Genomic DNA, 17,052 nt, shown 5'->3' with positions numbered 1-17,052 from the left:
TGGAAAACTGAATGTGCAGAAAGATGATTAATTTGTAGGATCACGTTGAATTTCAATGTAATACAAACATTTATTTCTACTCAACTCCTTCTTTTGACATCTTTGAAATTGTCACACAATCAAAATCTTGTACTCACCTTTGTCCACTGGACTGACAGACATACTGGTCAGTGCATCAGTATCAGTGGCACTGCTCCCTGTGGTGTGGAGCATGATTAGAACAGCACACAACCATGTGTCCCCTCCATAACACATGACACTGCAGTCCATCCTGCTCTGCCACTGAGGAGCTTCAGTGGGAGATGACATGTGTCCCTGGTGCCACTGTGACTGAACTGACCTATCGCTGTGGAGGAAAACACAGTAATAAACAAGATAGTTACCCTGCCAGACGCTAGGGCAACTTGCATGGCGGGGTCGACGGCCCTGCCAGGCGCTGAACTCAGCCTCCAGGGTGAAAGAAAAGTCCATCCAACCGCCATGCTAAACTGTAAACGCAGGGCCCCAGGGCCAGACGCAACCTGGGACAAGAACTGCCCAGCCAGACGCAAAGGCTAGTTCTCGGGGAAAATATTAGCATTCAAACTTGTATTCATCCAGAAAAGAAAGAAAGAAAGGTCCCGGCGCCAGACGCTACCAGGGACAAGAACTGCCCAGCCAGACGCAGGGGCTAGTTCTCAGGGTTTGGATGAATATTTAAAATTATAAAAGAAAAGAAATCAAGAAAGAAAGAAAAAAGAAGACAGTAGGATAAACTGGTCCTGTCAGAAACAGAGGCCAGTTATCCGTGAATGAAGAGGTGGCTGCTGCCATCCAACAATGGGAAAGACCAAGTTTACTGTGTGACACAGTGTCTCACAGTACAACATGGTCTTTTAGGAGCAGCCCCCTCCTCATCACTGTCCTCCCTACCTCTCCTTAGTGACGTGCTGCTGCTGGGAGCCTCCTCGTCCCCCCTATCCGGTACGTCCTCGCTGGTCCCGTCCTCGCTGGTCGTCCCGCTGGTCCCGTCCTCGCTGGTCCCGTCCTCGCTGGTCCCGTCCTCGCTGGTCCCGTCCTCGCTGGTCCCGTCCTCGCTGGTCCCGTGCACTACAGAGCCTGAGTCCTGAATAACAGGATACAGGGAAAGGCCAGCATCCGGAACACAGCGCAGCTCAGAAAGAGCCACAATAGGTGGAACCAGAGGGGAAGGAGGAGGAGGTGAAGGTGGAAAAGAAGAAGAAACAGGAGAGCCTGGAGGAGAAAGCGAAGGAGCAGGAGAGCAAGAAGGAACAAGAGAATAAGGAGGAGGGGGTGTGGAAGGAAAAGAAGAAGAAGGAGGAAGAGGAGAGCCTGGAGGAGAAAGAGAAGGAGCAGGACAGCAAGAAGGAACAAGAGAATAAGGAGGAGGGGGTGTGGAAGGAAAAGAAGAAGGAGGAGGAAGGGGAGAGCCTGGAGGAGAAAGAGAGGAAGCACAAGAGCCAGAAGGAAGGGGAGAGCCTGGAGGAGAAAGAGAAAGTGCAAAAGAGCCAGAAGGAACAGGAGAGCCTGGAGGAGAAAGAGAAGGAGCAAAAGAGCCAGAAGGAACGGGAGAGCCTGGAGGAGAAAGAGAAGGAGCAAAAGAGCCAGAAGGAAGGGGAGAGCCTGGAGGAGAAAGAGAAGGAGCAAAAGAGCCAGAAGGAAGGGGAGAGCCTGGAGGAGAAGGAGAGGAAGGACAAGAGCCAGAAGGAACGGGAGAGTGTGGAGGAGAAGAAGAAGGAAAAAGCTCACAGTAAAGAGGAAGTGGTGTTTCCCCCCAGCTTGGTGGAACCTCACAGTAAGAAGGGGGTGAGTCCAAGTGAGGCACCTGAATGTCAGAGGTGGGGGGGACAACTTCCTCAACGTGGGAAGTGGGTGGGTCAAAGCGAGGCCGCCGACGTCTAGGTGGAGGTCTAGGTGGACGACCAAGCACAGCAACTGTGTGTGAAGGGTAAGAGAACAGACATTTGTAGCTCACTTCATCATCTTCATTCAAACTACAACAGGAGGCCCGTAACATCAAGCATCTAAACTGCATTTAGGCTCACATTAGCTGCGCTAACCATCTAGTAGTCAGGTTTCTAGCATGTTTTCACATGACAGGTAATGCTGCACTCAGTACAACAGTAACAACAGTTTTTAGCTCTTTAAAAGAACAAGCTCAGATGTCTTGTTTCAACGAGACATCTTCTCTACACTTGTCTGACAAACACACACATTATAGCTCCAAGTGGAAAAGTGTAGCACTTGGTAAAAAAAGTCACGCTTAGCAAGCTAACGTTGGCACCTTGTTGCCATGGTGCTCAAGAAAAGGCGCCAGTCGCCATCTTTATTTTGATCAAATCTTAAACGATAATTGGGGAAACTTCTGCCCTCAAAGCAAAATATCAACGTTTCCACCTTTGCTACTATATTCATGTGCTGTTACACTTAGCAATTTGTATCAATAACCTTTAATTTAGTGTTTAAATCGTTGGGCATCACACTGTACACAGTCACTAAGACACTAGGAGGAGCAGCTTACCTTCCGCCACCGGCTGCCACCGCTGTCTCCGTCGGCGTCTCCAACGTTTAAAACGTCTCCAGAGCTTCCAAATGGCCCACGGCAAATGGCGCTCCATTGCTGCTGCAAAATATCCAAAATGTATCAAATGTGTTGTTTTGCTGTCGATGTCTCCAAGTCCTGAGACAAATGTGTAAAATCGCTTGGCTGCACTTCTTTTATTAACTTATCGCCGGTTACCATGGTTTTGGCGCGCGTGCACGGACGCGCGTGCGAACGCGAGGGTGACGCAGGCGTCGAACAGCGGCCAGGAAGTCTTCCATTACTGCCCGCAGTGGCGGCCGTCCATCAGAGGCAGCTAAGCGTTCTCTGCTAGCATAAACATAGTCAGAATTTGTTGTCCCCCGTTTTGCTTCGTGTCATGTATCCGCTTGGTTTCGCCGCTCCAAATGTAGTATGTTATTGTATAGTTTTATCCAAATATATTTCAGCAGGCTCAATGAAATGTGCCTGACGCATTGAGAATCGGCAGAGCACGCTGCTGTGCTCTGTACGTAAAGAGCAAAGGTCAGTTGCGATAACCAATGAGATCTCGGGTCTGCGACACCAATTCCAATTATACGGCATTGTTAGCTCCGATTGGTCAGAAACCAAGTCAATCTTTTTCTTAATTTCCTGTTTATTCCTGCAAATGTGTTTCCGTGGCTACTGTACCACGCACCGGCATTTTAACGTGGACTTAAATTTGAACTGAATGTTAATGGAAGGTGTTGAAATTGTTTAGGGCTGTTTTGACAAAGACGTTTTATCTGAGAGCGGTTTTATTGGAACTTCGCGGCCCTGGACAGCTGTGTTCGGATAGCGAACTATGTGTTTGGTGCTCAGAGTAAAAGAGTGCGGTCCAGTGAATCGCCATTCGTTCATCCGTCATTTATTTTTTAAATTTATCAATAATATAGCTAGAGCCCAAAAAACTCACTCACTATCAACGCTACTTTGTGTTGTCATTACAAGGTGTAATCATGGAAATCTGCAAAAGAAATATCTAATATACAATAAACTTCCCATCTAACAATGGTTGTGCACGTTCACTGTATAATGTAGGACTTGTTAGTAGTTGAAAGTGGCATCTAATGCTAAAAAACAGTATTAGTTGTCAACTTTGGTATTCAATAAAATGGCTTTGGTTCCTAACGCCAGACCGTCACTAGTATTTCCTTGTTCATTAGTTCATGCATACAGCATTTCAAGTCAGCGTCATGTGACTAACCTGCTGCACAGATGTGCCCAGAATCTCCTGATGTTACCGTCCAGTTGGGAGTAGCTCACAGAAATGCAACACGCTGACACAAGTCTGTACGGCCGACAGCCGTTTGCACCGTCCACTACCTGATGTAGGTTACATGTTACTAAAGCATATTTCAACAAAGTTTTTAAAGCATAGAGGTTCAGAGAGGTCAAACAAGTAGCGCTTGCGTTTCAAGAAGGTCTGTGATGAACATCTGCACATGGACATTGAAGGCTCTCCTGTGTGAAATCATCAGGCTGTGATAGTGTTTTACTTCTCCCACTGATCTTAGATCAGCTTGTCTCCTTTTCCTAGAGATGAAGTCAGGAACTGGAGATTGTCACGAACCAGTGTGGACGCAACATGCAGTTACTGTACATCATTATTGTTGCAGACTCCCTAATTATCACATGTATTCAATAAGTTGATGTATGTAGTAAAGTGAAGTAAGGAAGAAGTTCCTATGGACAAATAAACCACCTGATTAGTGTTACAACACAATTCTGATCTCGGTCTGTTATTTAGCGCTTCATGAAAGTGTTACGTCATAAGTAATAGGTCATTATTTTTACTGTTTTAACAAACATATTTAGAATCTCACAGTAAAACATGAAGAAATACAAATACAAATGATGTTTAACATGGAACGTATTTATTACAATTTGTTTCAAATTATTGATGAAAATCACTCGTCTCGACTGTCTTCTGTTTAGAGATGGAGGCCAACACCGCTGATTATGTGAAGAGTCTCCCAAACCCAGCAGCACAGAGAAAGCAGTGACAAAGACACTTCCTCTATGTGGTTAGGACTGGGAGGCTCCCCTCTGTCTGGACCGGAGGCTGGAGGGAGCAAAGAGCTGCAGGAAGCTAGAAGAAACATCACAAACAGATGTGTTGTTAACTTTGTGATGTGAAGCTTATCACCACTTTACTACTCAGGTAAATTACTGCTCAGGCGATTACTTATAGCATTGAGCCTCCATAGACACGGGTGACAACTTCTCCTATCGTCCTATGCGGTCCTATCGTCGTCTCAGTTGCCACAGTTCTCCAGCCTCCACAGCTGCACCTGTCACCACCAAAATGAAAACGTCAGCCCCATTAGAAAACAGAGTGAGTAAATACATCAGACAAATACTTGAAGGGCATTTTAGATGTCTTTACCGTTTCCATGGTGTCACCTTCTGCAGCTAAAAGGACAGAAAGACAAAATATTAAACTACTGTCAATTAAAATGTATAAAAAGTAAAATGAAAACTTATCCCGACTAAACATCTTTATTTGCTTACCTTGCGCTTTTTTTTAACTTAATCTATAGAAAAAATATATTAAAACAAATAAAGTGTCACGAGATACAGTAAGTGGAACTTAAAAGAACAAATAAGAGTTTTACGTGTCTCCTCACCTCCTTCTCCTCGTCTCCCGGTGCCCTCATCTCCTTCTCCTTGGAAAACTGAATGTGCAGAAAGATGATTAATTTGTAGGATCACGTTGAATTTCAATGTAATACAAACATTTATTTCTACTCAACTCCTTCTTTTGACATCTTTGAAATTGTCACACAATCAAAATCTTGTACTCACCTTTGTCCACTGGACTGACAGACATACTGGTCGGTGCATCAGTATCAGTGGCACTGCTCCCTGTGGTGTGGAGCATGATTAGAACAGCACACAACCATGTGTCCCCTCCATAACACATGACACTGCAGTCCATCCTGCTCTGCCACTGAGGAGCTTCAGTGGGAGATGACATGTGTCCCTGGTGCCACTGTGACTGAACTGACCTATCGCTGTGGAGGAAAACACAGTAATAAACAAGATAGTTACCCTGCCAGACGCTAGGGCAACTTGCATGGCGGGGTCGACGGCCCTGCCAGGCGCTGAACTCAGCCTCCAGGGTGAAAGAAAAGTCCATCCAACCGCCATGCTAAACTGTAAACGCAGGGCCCCAGGGCCAGACGCAACCTGGGACAAGAACTGCCCAGCCAGACGCAAAGGCTAGTTCTCGGGGAAAATATTAGCATTCAAACTTGTATTCATCCAGAAAAGAAAGAAAGAAAGGTCCCGGCGCCAGACGCTACCAGGGACAAGAACTGCCCAGCCAGACGCAGGGGCTAGTTCTCAGGGTTTGGATGAATATTTAAAATTATAAAAGAAAAGAAATCAAGAAAGAAAGAAAAAAGAAGACAGTAGGATAAACTGGTCCTGTCAGAAACAGAGGCCAGTTATCCGTGAATGAAGAGGTGGCTGCTGCCATCCAACAATGGGAAAGACCAAGTTTACTGTGTGACACAGTGTCTCACAGTACAACATGGTCTTTTAGGAGCAGCCCCCTCCTCATCACTGTCCTCCCTACCTCTCCTTAGTGACGTGCTGCTGCTGGGAGCCTCCTCGTCCCCCCTATCCGGTACGTCCTCGCTGGTCCCGTCCTCGCTGGTCCCGTCCTCGCTGGTCCCGTCCTCGCTGGTCCCGTCCTCGCTGGTCCCGTCCTCGCTGGTCCCGTCCTCGCTGGTCCCGTGCACTACAGAGCCTGAGTCCTGAATAACAGGATACAGGGAAAGGCCAGCATCCGGAACACAGCGCAGCTCAGAAAGAGCCACAATAGGTGGAACCAGAGGGGAAGGAGGAGGAGGTGAAGGTGGAAAAGAAGAAGAAACAGGAGAGCCTGGAGGAGAAAGCGAAGGAGCAGGAGAGCAAGAAGGAACAAGAGAATAAGGAGGAGGGGGTGTGGAAGGAAAAGAAGAAGAAGGAGGAAGAGGAGAGCCTGGAGGAGAAAGAGAAGGAGCAGGACAGCAAGAAGGAACAAGAGAATAAGGAGGAGGGGGTGTGGAAGGAAAAGAAGAAGGAGGAGGAAGGGGAGAGCCTGGAGGAGAAAGAGAGGAAGCACAAGAGCCAGAAGGAAGGGGAGAGCCTGGAGGAGAAAGAGAAAGTGCAAAAGAGCCAGAAGGAACAGGAGAGCCTGGAGGAGAAAGAGAAGGAGCAAAAGAGCCAGAAGGAACGGGAGAGCCTGGAGGAGAAAGAGAAGGAGCAAAAGAGCCAGAAGGAAGGGGAGAGCCTGGAGGAGAAAGAGAAGGAGCAAAAGAGCCAGAAGGAAGGGGAGAGCCTGGAGGAGAAGGAGAGGAAGGACAAGAGCCAGAAGGAACGGGAGAGTGTGGAGGAGAAGAAGAAGGAAAAAGCTCACAGTAAAGAGGAAGTGGTGTTTCCCCCCAGCTTGGTGGAACCTCACAGTAAGAAGGGGGTGAGTCCAAGTGAGGCACCTGAATGTCAGAGGTGGGGGGGACAACTTCCTCAACGTGGGAAGTGGGTGGGTCAAAGCGAGGCCGCCGACGTCTAGGTGGAGGTCTAGGTGGACGACCAAGCACAGCAACTGTGTGTGAAGGGTAAGAGAACAGACATTTGTAGCTCACTTCATCATCTTCATTCAAACTACAACAGGAGGCCCGTAACATCAAGCATCTAAACTGCATTTAGGCTCACATTAGCTGCGCTAACCATCTAGTAGTCAGGTTTCTAGCATGTTTTCACATGACAGGTAATGCTGCACTCAGTACAACAGTAACAACAGTTTTTAGCTCTTTAAAAGAACAAGCTCAGATGTCTTGTTTCAACGAGACATCTTCTCTACACTTGTCTGACAAACACACACATTATAGCTCCAAGTGGAAAAGTGTAGCACTTGGTAAAAAAAGTCACGCTTAGCAAGCTAACGTTGGCACCTTGTTGCCATGGTGCTCAAGAAAAGGCGCCAGTCGCCATCTTTATTTTGATCAAATCTTAAACGATAATTGGGGAAACTTCTGCCCTCAAAGCAAAATATCAACGTTTCCACCTTTGCTACTATATTCATGTGCTGTTACACTTAGCAATTTGTATCAATAACCTTTAATTTAGTGTTTAAATCGTTGGGCATCACACTGTACACAGTCACTAAGACACTAGGAGGAGCAGCTTACCTTCCGCCACCGGCTGCCACCGCTGTCTCCGTCGGCGTCTCCAACGTTTAAAACGTCTCCAGAGCTTCCAAATGGCCCACGGCAAATGGCGCTCCATTGCTGCTGCAAAATATCCAAAATGTATCAAATGTGTTGTTTTGCTGTCGATGTCTCCAAGTCCTGAGACAAATGTGTAAAATCGCTTGGCTGCACTTCTTTTATTAACTTATCGCCGGTTACCATGGTTTTGGCGCGCGTGCACGGACGCGCGTGCGAACGCGAGGGTGACGCAGGCGTCGAACAGCGGCCAGGAAGTCTTCCATTACTGCCCGCAGTGGCGGCCGTCCATCAGAGGCAGCTAAGCGTTCTCTGCTAGCATAAACATAGTCAGAATTTGTTGTCCCCCGTTTTGCTTCGTGTCATGTATCCGCTTGGTTTCGCCGCTCCAAATGTAGTATGTTATTGTATAGTTTTATCCAAATATATTTCAGCAGGCTCAATGAAATGTGCCTGACGCATTGAGAATCGGCAGAGCACGCTGCTGTGCTCTGTACGTAAAGAGCAAAGGTCAGTTGCGATAACCAATGAGATCTCGGGTCTGCGACACCAATTCCAATTATACGGCATTGTTAGCTCCGATTGGTCAGAAACCAAGTCAATCTTTTTCTTAATTTCCTGTTTATTCCTGCAAATGTGTTTCCGTGGCTACTGTACCACGCACCGGCATTTTAACGTGGACTTAAATTTGAACTGAATGTTAATGGAAGGTGTTGAAATTGTTTAGGGCTGTTTTGACAAAGACGTTTTATCTGAGAGCGGTTTTATTGGAACTTCGCGGCCCTGGACAGCTGTGTTCGGATAGCGAACTATGTGTTTGGTGCTCAGAGTAAAAGAGTGCGGTCCAGTGAATCGCCATTCGTTCATCCGTCATTTATTTTTTAAATTTATCAATAATATAGCTAGAGCCCAAAAAACTCACTCACTATCAACGCTACTTTGTGTTGTCATTACAAGGTGTAATCATGGAAATCTGCAAAAGAAATATCTAATATACAATAAACTTCCCATCTAACAATGGTTGTGCACGTTCACTGTATAATGTAGGACTTGTTAGTAGTTGAAAGTGGCATCTAATGCTAAAAAACAGTATTAGTTGTCAACTTTGGTATTCAATAAAATGGCTTTGGTTCCTAACGCCAGACCGTCACTAGTATTTCCTTGTTCATTAGTTCATGCATACAGCATTTCAAGTCAGCGTCATGTGACTAACCTGCTGCACAGATGTGCCCAGAATCTCCTGATGTTACCGTCCAGTTGGGAGTAGCTCACAGAAATGCAACACGCTGACACAAGTCTGTACGGCCGACAGCCGTTTGCACCGTCCACTACCTGATGTAGGTTACATGTTACTAAAGCATATTTCAACAAAGTTTTTAAAGCATAGAGGTTCAGAGAGGTCAAACAAGTAGCGCTTGCGTTTCAAGAAGGTCTGTGATGAACATCTGCACATGGACATTGAAGGCTCTCCTGTGTGAAATCATCAGGCTGTGATAGTGTTTTACTTCTCCCACTGATCTTAGATCAGCTTGTCTCCTTTTCCTAGAGATGAAGTCAGGAACTGGAGATTGTCACGAACCAGTGTGGACGCAACATGCAGTTACTGTACATCATTATTGTTGCAGACTCCCTAATTATCACATGTATTCAATAAGTTGATGTATGTAGTAAAGTGAAGTAAGGAAGAAGTTCCTATGGACAAATAAACCACCTGATTAGTGTTACAACACAATTCTGATCTCGGTCTGTTATTTAGCGCTTCATGAAAGTGTTACGTCATAAGTAATAGGTCATTATTTTTACTGTTTTAACAAACATATTTAGAATCTCACAGTAAAACATGAAGAAATACAAATACAAATGATGTTTAACATGGAACGTATTTATTACAATTTGTTTCAAATTATTGATGAAAATCACTCGTCTCGACTGTCTTCTGTTTAGAGATGGAGGCCAACACCGCTGATTATGTGAAGAGTCTCCCAAACCCAGCAGCACAGAGAAAGCAGTGACAAAGACACTTCCTCTATGTGGTTAGGACTGGGAGGCTCCCCTCTGTCTGGACCGGAGGCTGGAGGGAGCAAAGAGCTGCAGGAAGCTAGAAGAAACATCACAAACAGATGTGTTGTTAACTTTGTGATGTGAAGCTTATCACCACTTTACTACTCAGGTAAATTACTGCTCAGGCGATTACTTATAGCATTGAGCCTCCATAGACACGGGTGACAACTTCTCCTATCGTCCTATGCGGTCCTATCGTCGTCTCAGTTGCCACAGTTCTCCAGCCTCCACAGCTGCACCTGTCACCACCAAAATGAAAACGTCAGCCCCATTAGAAAACAGAGTGAGTAAATACATCAGACAAATACTTGAAGGGCATTTTAGATGTCTTTACCGTTTCCATGGTGTCACCTTCTGCAGCTAAAAGGACAGAAAGACAAAATATTAAACTACTGTCAATTAAAATGTATAAAAAGTAAAATGAAAACTTATCCCGACTAAACATCTTTATTTGCTTACCTTGCGCTTTTTTTTAACTTAATCTATAGAAAAAATATATTAAAACAAATAAAGTGTCACGAGATACAGTAAGTGGAACTTAAAAGAACAAATAAGAGTTTTACGTGTCTCCTCACCTCCTTCTCCTCGTCTCCCGGTGCCCTCATCTCCTTCTCCTTGGAAAACTGAATGTGCAGAAAGATGATTAATTTGTAGGATCACGTTGAATTTCAATGTAATACAAACATTTATTTCTACTCAACTCCTTCTTTTGACATCTTTGAAATTGTCACACAATCAAAATCTTGTACTCACCTTTGTCCACTGGACTGACAGACATACTGGTCAGGTGCATCAGTATCAGTGGCACTGCTCCCTGTGGTGTGGAGCATGATTAGAACAGCACACAACCATGTGTCCCCTCCATAACACATGACACTGCAGTCCATCCTGCTCTGCCACTGAGGAGCTTCAGTGGGAGATGACATGTGTCCCTGGTGCCACTGTGACTGAACTGACCTATCGCTGTGGAGGAAAACACAGTAATAAACAAGATAGTTACCCTGCCAGACGCTAGGGCAACTTGCATGGCGGGGTCGACGGCCCTGCCAGGCGCTGAACTCAGCCTCCAGGGTGAAAGAAAAGTCCATCCAACCGCCATGCTAAACTGTAAACGCAGGGCCCCAGGGCCAGACGCAACCTGGGACAAGAACTGCCCAGCCAGACGCAAAGGCTAGTTCTCGGGGAAAATATTAGCATTCAAACTTGTATTCATCCAGAAAAGAAAGAAAGAAAGGTCCCGGCGCCAGACGCTACCAGGGACAAGAACTGCCCAGCCAGACGCAGGGGCTAGTTCTCAGGGTTTGGATGAATATTTAAAATTATAAAAGAAAAGAAATCAAGAAAGAAAGAAAAAAGAAGACAGTAGGATAAACTGGTCCTGTCAGAAACAGAGGCCAGTTATCCGTGAATGAAGAGGTGGCTGCTGCCATCCAACAATGGGAAAGACCAAGTTTACTGTGTGACACAGTGTCTCACAGTACAACATGGTCTTTTAGGAGCAGCCCCCTCCTCATCACTGTCCTCCCTACCTCTCCTTAGTGACGTGCTGCTGCTGGGAGCCTCCTCGTCCCCCCTATCCGGTACGTCCTCGCTGGTCCCGTCCTCGCTGGTCCCGTCCTCGCTGGTCCCGTCCTCGCTGGTCCCGTCCTCGCTGGTCCCGTCCTCGCTGGTCCCGTCCTCGCTGGTCCCGTGCACTACAGAGCCTGAGTCCTGAATAACAGGATACAGGGAAAGGCCAGCATCCGGAACACAGCGCAGCTCAGAAAGAGCCACAATAGGTGGAACCAGAGGGGAAGGAGGAGGAGGTGAAGGTGGAAAAGAAGAAGAAACAGGAGAGCCTGGAGGAGAAAGCGAAGGAGCAGGAGAGCAAGAAGGAACAAGAGAATAAGGAGGAGGGGGTGTGGAAGGAAAAGAAGAAGAAGGAGGAAGAGGAGAGCCTGGAGGAGAAAGAGAAGGAGCAGGACAGCAAGAAGGAACAAGAGAATAAGGAGGAGGGGGTGTGGAAGGAAAAGAAGAAGGAGGAGGAAGGGGAGAGCCTGGAGGAGAAAGAGAGGAAGCACAAGAGCCAGAAGGAAGGGGAGAGCCTGGAGGAGAAAGAGAAAGTGCAAAAGAGCCAGAAGGAACAGGAGAGCCTGGAGGAGAAAGAGAAGGAGCAAAAGAGCCAGAAGGAACGGGAGAGCCTGGAGGAGAAAGAGAAGGAGCAAAAGAGCCAGAAGGAAGGGGAGAGCCTGGAGGAGAAAGAGAAGGAGCAAAAGAGCCAGAAGGAAGGGGAGAGCCTGGAGGAGAAGGAGAGGAAGGACAAGAGCCAGAAGGAACGGGAGAGTGTGGAGGAGAAGAAGAAGGAAAAAGCTCACAGTAAAGAGGAAGTGGTGTTTCCCCCCAGCTTGGTGGAACCTCACAGTAAGAAGGGGGTGAGTCCAAGTGAGGCACCTGAATGTCAGAGGTGGGGGGGACAACTTCCTCAACGTGGGAAGTGGGTGGGTCAAAGCGAGGCCGCCGACGTCTAGGTGGAGGTCTAGGTGGACGACCAAGCACAGCAACTGTGTGTGAAGGGTAAGAGAACAGACATTTGTAGCTCACTTCATCATCTTCATTCAAACTACAACAGGAGGCCCGTAACATCAAGCATCTAAACTGCATTTAGGCTCACATTAGCTGCGCTAACCATCTAGTAGTCAGGTTTCTAGCATGTTTTCACATGACAGGTAATGCTGCACTCAGTACAACAGTAACAACAGTTTTTAGCTCTTTAAAAGAACAAGCTCAGATGTCTTGTTTCAACGAGACATCTTCTCTACACTTGTCTGACAAACACACACATTATAGCTCCAAGTGGAAAAGTGTAGCACTTGGTAAAAAAAGTCACGCTTAGCAAGCTAACGTTGGCACCTTGTTGCCATGGTGCTCAAGAAAAGGCGCCAGTCGCCATCTTTATTTTGATCAAATCTTAAACGATAATTGGGGAAACTTCTGCCCTCAAAGCAAAATATCAACGTTTCCACCTTTGCTACTATATTCATGTGCTGTTACACTTAGCAATTTGTATCAAACACCTTTAATTTAGTGTTTAAATCGTTGGGCATCACACTGTACACAGTCACTAAGACACTAGGAGGAGCAGCTTACCTTCCGCCACCGGCTGCCACCGCTGTCTCCGTCGGCGTCTCCAACGTTTAAAACGTCTCCAGAGCTTCCAAATGGCCCACGGCAAATGGCGCTCCATTGCTGCTGCAAAATATCCAAAATGTATCAAATGTGTTGTTTTGCTGTCGATGTCTCCAAGTCCTGAGACAAATGTGTAAAATCGCTTGGCTGCACTTCTTTTATTAACTTATCGCCGGTTACCATGGTTTTGGCGCGCGTGCACGGACGCGCGTGCGAACGCGAGGGTGACGCAGGCGTCGAACAGCGGCCAGGAAGTCTTCCATTACTGCCCGCAGTGGCGGCCGTCCATCAGAGGCAGCTAAGCGTTCTCTGCTAGCATAAACATAGTCAGAATTTGTTGTCCCCCGTTTTGCTTCGTGTCATGTATCCGCTTGGTTTCGCCGCTCCAAATGTAGTATGTTATTGTATAGTTTTATCCAAATATATTTCAGCAGGCTCAATGAAATGTGCCTGACGCATTGAGAATCGGCAGAGCACGCTGCTGTGCTCTGTACGTAAAGAGCAAAGGTCAGTTGCGATAACCAATGAGATCTCGGGTCTGCGACACCAATTCCAATTATACGGCATTGTTAGCTCCGATTGGTCAGAAACCAAGTCAATCTTTTTCTTAATTTCCTGTTTATTCCTGCAAATGTGTTTCCGTGGCTACTGTACCACGCACCGGCATTTTAACGTGGACTTAAATTTGAACTGAATGTTAATGGAAGGTGTTGAAATTGTTTAGGGCTGTTTTGACAAAGACGTTTTATCTGAGAGCGGTTTTATTGGAACTTCGCGGCCCTGGACAGCTGTGTTCGGATAGCGAACTATGTGTTTGGTGCTCAGAGTAAAAGAGTGCGGTCCAGTGAATCGCCATTCGTTCATCCGTCATTTATTTTTTAAATTTATCAATAATATAGCTAGAGCCCAAAAAACTCACTCACTATCAACGCTACTTTGTGTTGTCATTACAAGGTGTAATCATGGAAATCTGCAAAAGAAATATCTAATATACAATAAACTTCCCATCTAACAATGGTTGTGCACGTTCACTGTATAATGTAGGACTTGTTAGTAGTTGAAAGTGGCATCTAATGCTAAAAAACAGTATTAGTTGTCAACTTTGGTATTCAATAAAATGGCTTTGGTTCCTAACGCCAGACCGTCACTAGTATTTCCTTGTTCATTAGTTCATGCATACAGCATTTCAAGTCAGCGTCATGTGACTAACCTGCTGCACAGATGTGCCCAGAATCTCCTGATGTTACCGTCCAGTTGGGAGTAGCTCACAGAAATGCAACACGCTGACACAAGTCTGTACGGCCGACAGCCGTTTGCACCGTCCACTACCTGATGTAGGTTACATGTTACTAAAGCATATTTCAACAAAGTTTTTAAAGCATAGAGGTTCAGAGAGGTCAAACAAGTAGCGCTTGCGTTTCAAGAAGGTCTGTGATGAACATCTGCACATGGACATTGAAGGCTCTCCTGTGTGAAATCATCAGGCTGTGATAGTGTTTTACTTCTCCCACTGATCTTAGATCAGCTTGTCTCCTTTTCCTAGAGATGAAGTCAGGAACTGGAGATTGTCACGAACCAGTGTGGACGCAACATGCAGTTACTGTACATCATTATTGTTGCAGACTCCCTAATTATCACATGTATTCAATAAGTTGATGTATGTAGTAAAGTGAAGTAAGGAAGAAGTTCCTATGGACAAATAAACCACCTGATTAGTGTTACAACACAATTCTGATCTCGGTCTGTTATTTAGCGCTTCATGAAAGTGTTACGTCATAAGTAATAGGTCATTATTTTTACTGTTTTAACAAACATATTTAGAATCTCACAGTAAAACATGAAGAAATACAAATACAAATGATGTTTAACATGGAACGTATTTATTACAATTTGTTTCAAATTATTGATGAAAATCACTCGTCTCGACTGTCTTCTGTTTAGAGATGGAGGCCAACACCGCTGATTATGTGAAGAGTCTCCCAAACCCAGCAGCACAGAGAAAGCAGTGACAAAGACACTTCCTCTATGTGGTTAGGACTGGGAGGCTCCCCTCTGTCTGGACCGGAGGCTGGAGGGAGCAAAGAGCTGCAGGAAGCTAGAAGAAACATCACAAACAGATGTGTTGTTAACTTTGTGATGTGAAGCTTATCACCACTTTACTACTCAGGTAAATTACTGCTCAGGCGATTACTTATAGCATTGAGCCTCCATAGACACGGGTGACAACTTCTCCTATCGTCCTATGCGGTCCTATCGTCGTCTCAGTTGCCACAGTTCTCCAGCCTCCACAGCTGCACCTGTCACCACCAAAATGAAAACGTCAGCCCCATTAGAAAACAGAGTGAGTAAATACATCAGACAAATACTTGAAGGGCATTTTAGATGTCTTTACCGTTTCCATGGTGTCACCTTCTGCAGCTAAAAGGACAGAAAGACAAAATATTAAACTACTGTCAATTAAAATGTATAAAAAGTAAAATGAAAACTTATCCCGACTAAACATCTTTATTTGCTTACCTTGCGCTTTTTTTAACTTAATCTATAGAAAAAATATATTAAAACAAATAAAGTGTCACGAGATACAGTAAGTGGAACTTAAAAGAACAAATAAGAGTTTTACGTGTCTCCTCACCTCCTTCTCCTCGTCTCCCGGTGCCCTCATCTCCTTCTCCTTGGAAAACTGAATGTGCAGAAAGATGATTAATTTGTAGGATCACGTTGAATTTCAATGTAATACAAACATTTATTTCTACTCAACTCCTTCTTTTGACATCTTTGAAATTGTCACACAATCAAAATCTTGTACTCACCTTTGTCCACTGGACTGACAGACATACTGGTCAGTGCATCAGTATCAGTGGCACTGCTCCCTGTGGTGTGGAGCATGATTAGAACAGCACACAACCATGTGTCCCCTCCATAACACATGACACTGCAGTCCATCCTGCTCTGCCACTGAGGAGCTTCAGTGGGAGATGACATGTGTCCCTGGTGCCACTGTGACTGAACTGACCTATCGCTGTGGAGGAAAACACAGTAATAAACAAGATAGTTACCCTGCCAGACGCTAGGGCAACTTGCATGGCGGGGTCGACGGCCCTGCCAGGCGCTGAACTCAGCCTCCAGGGTGAAAGAAAAGTCCATCCAACCGCCATGCTAAACTGTAAACGCAGGGCCCCAGGGCCAGACGCAACCTGGGACAAGAACTGCCCAGCCAGACGCAAAGGCTAGTTCTCGGGGAAAATATTAGCATTCAAACTTGTATTCATCCAGAAAAGAAAGAAAGAAAGGTCCCGGCGCCAGACGCTACCAGGGACAAGAACTGCCCAGCCAGACGCAGGGGCTAGTTCTCAGGGTTTGGATGAATATTTAAAATTATAAAAGAAAAGAAATCAAGAAAGAAAGAAAAAAGAAGACAGTAGGATAAACTGGTCCTGTCAGAAACAGAGGCCAGTTATCCGTGAATGAAGAGGTGGCTGCTGCCATCCAACAATGGGAAAGACCAAGTTTACTGTGTGACACAGTGTCTCACAGTACAACATGGTCTTTTAGGAGCAGCCCCCTCCTCATCACTGTCCTCCCTACCTCTCCTTAGTGACGTGCTGCTGCTGGGAGCCTCCTCGTCCCCCCTATCCGGTACGTCCTCGCTGGTCCCGTCCTCGCTGGTCCCGTCCTCGCTGGTCCCGTCCTCGCTGGTCCCGTCCTCGCTGGTCCCGTCCTCGCTGGTCCCGTCCTCGCTGGTCCCGTGCACTACAGAGCCTGAGTCCTGAATAACAGGATACAGGGAAAGGCCAGCATCCGGAACACAGCGCAGCTCAGAAAGAGCCACAATAGGTGGAACCAGAGGGGAAGGAGGAGGAGGTGAAGGTGGAAAAGAAGAAGAAACAGGAGAGCCTGGAGGAGAAAGCGAAGGAGCAGGAGAGCAAGAAGGAACAAGAGAATAAGGAGGAGGGGGTGTGGAAGGAAAAGAAGAAGAAGGAGGAAGAGGAGAGCCTGGAGGAGAAAGAGAAGGAGCAGGACAGCAAGAAGGAACAAGAGAATAAGGAG

The 17,052-nt window shown here is 46.1% G+C and overlaps 2 protein-coding genes across 2 annotated transcripts; both read left to right on the top strand.

The window, feature by feature from the left end:
- The first annotated feature begins 791 nt into the window (after positions 1 to 791).
- On the top strand, positions 792 to 16,271 carry LOC129604641 (cilia- and flagella-associated protein 251-like). The gene is made up of 6 exons (XM_055511957.1): positions 792 to 833; positions 880 to 963; positions 1,174 to 1,948; positions 4,104 to 4,727; positions 9,724 to 9,949; positions 14,947 to 16,271. Exons 1-3 carry the CDS (start codon positions 792 to 794, stop codon positions 1,900 to 1,902), a joined length of 855 nt encoding a protein of 284 aa, XP_055367932.1. The 3' UTR covers positions 1,903 to 1,948; positions 4,104 to 4,727; positions 9,724 to 9,949; positions 14,947 to 16,271.
- Positions 10,025 to 16,271, top strand: LOC129604638 (cilia- and flagella-associated protein 251-like). Its single transcript, XM_055511950.1, has 4 exons — positions 10,025 to 10,123; positions 11,337 to 11,420; positions 11,619 to 12,393; positions 14,549 to 16,271. The coding sequence occupies exons 1-3, from the start codon at positions 10,025 to 10,027 to the stop codon at positions 12,345 to 12,347; spliced, it is 912 nt and encodes a 303-aa protein (XP_055367925.1). The 3' UTR covers positions 12,348 to 12,393; positions 14,549 to 16,271.
- Positions 16,272 to 17,052: the final 781 nt, after the last annotated feature.

This window comes from Betta splendens, chromosome 9, assembly GCF_900634795.4.
Source record: "Betta splendens chromosome 9, fBetSpl5.4, whole genome shotgun sequence".
In the NCBI taxonomy this organism is placed as follows: Eukaryota; Metazoa; Chordata; class Actinopteri; order Anabantiformes; family Osphronemidae; genus Betta; species Betta splendens.
The sequence above is the reverse complement of the archived record's forward strand: the minus strand, read 5'-3'. Positions and strand labels throughout refer to the sequence as shown.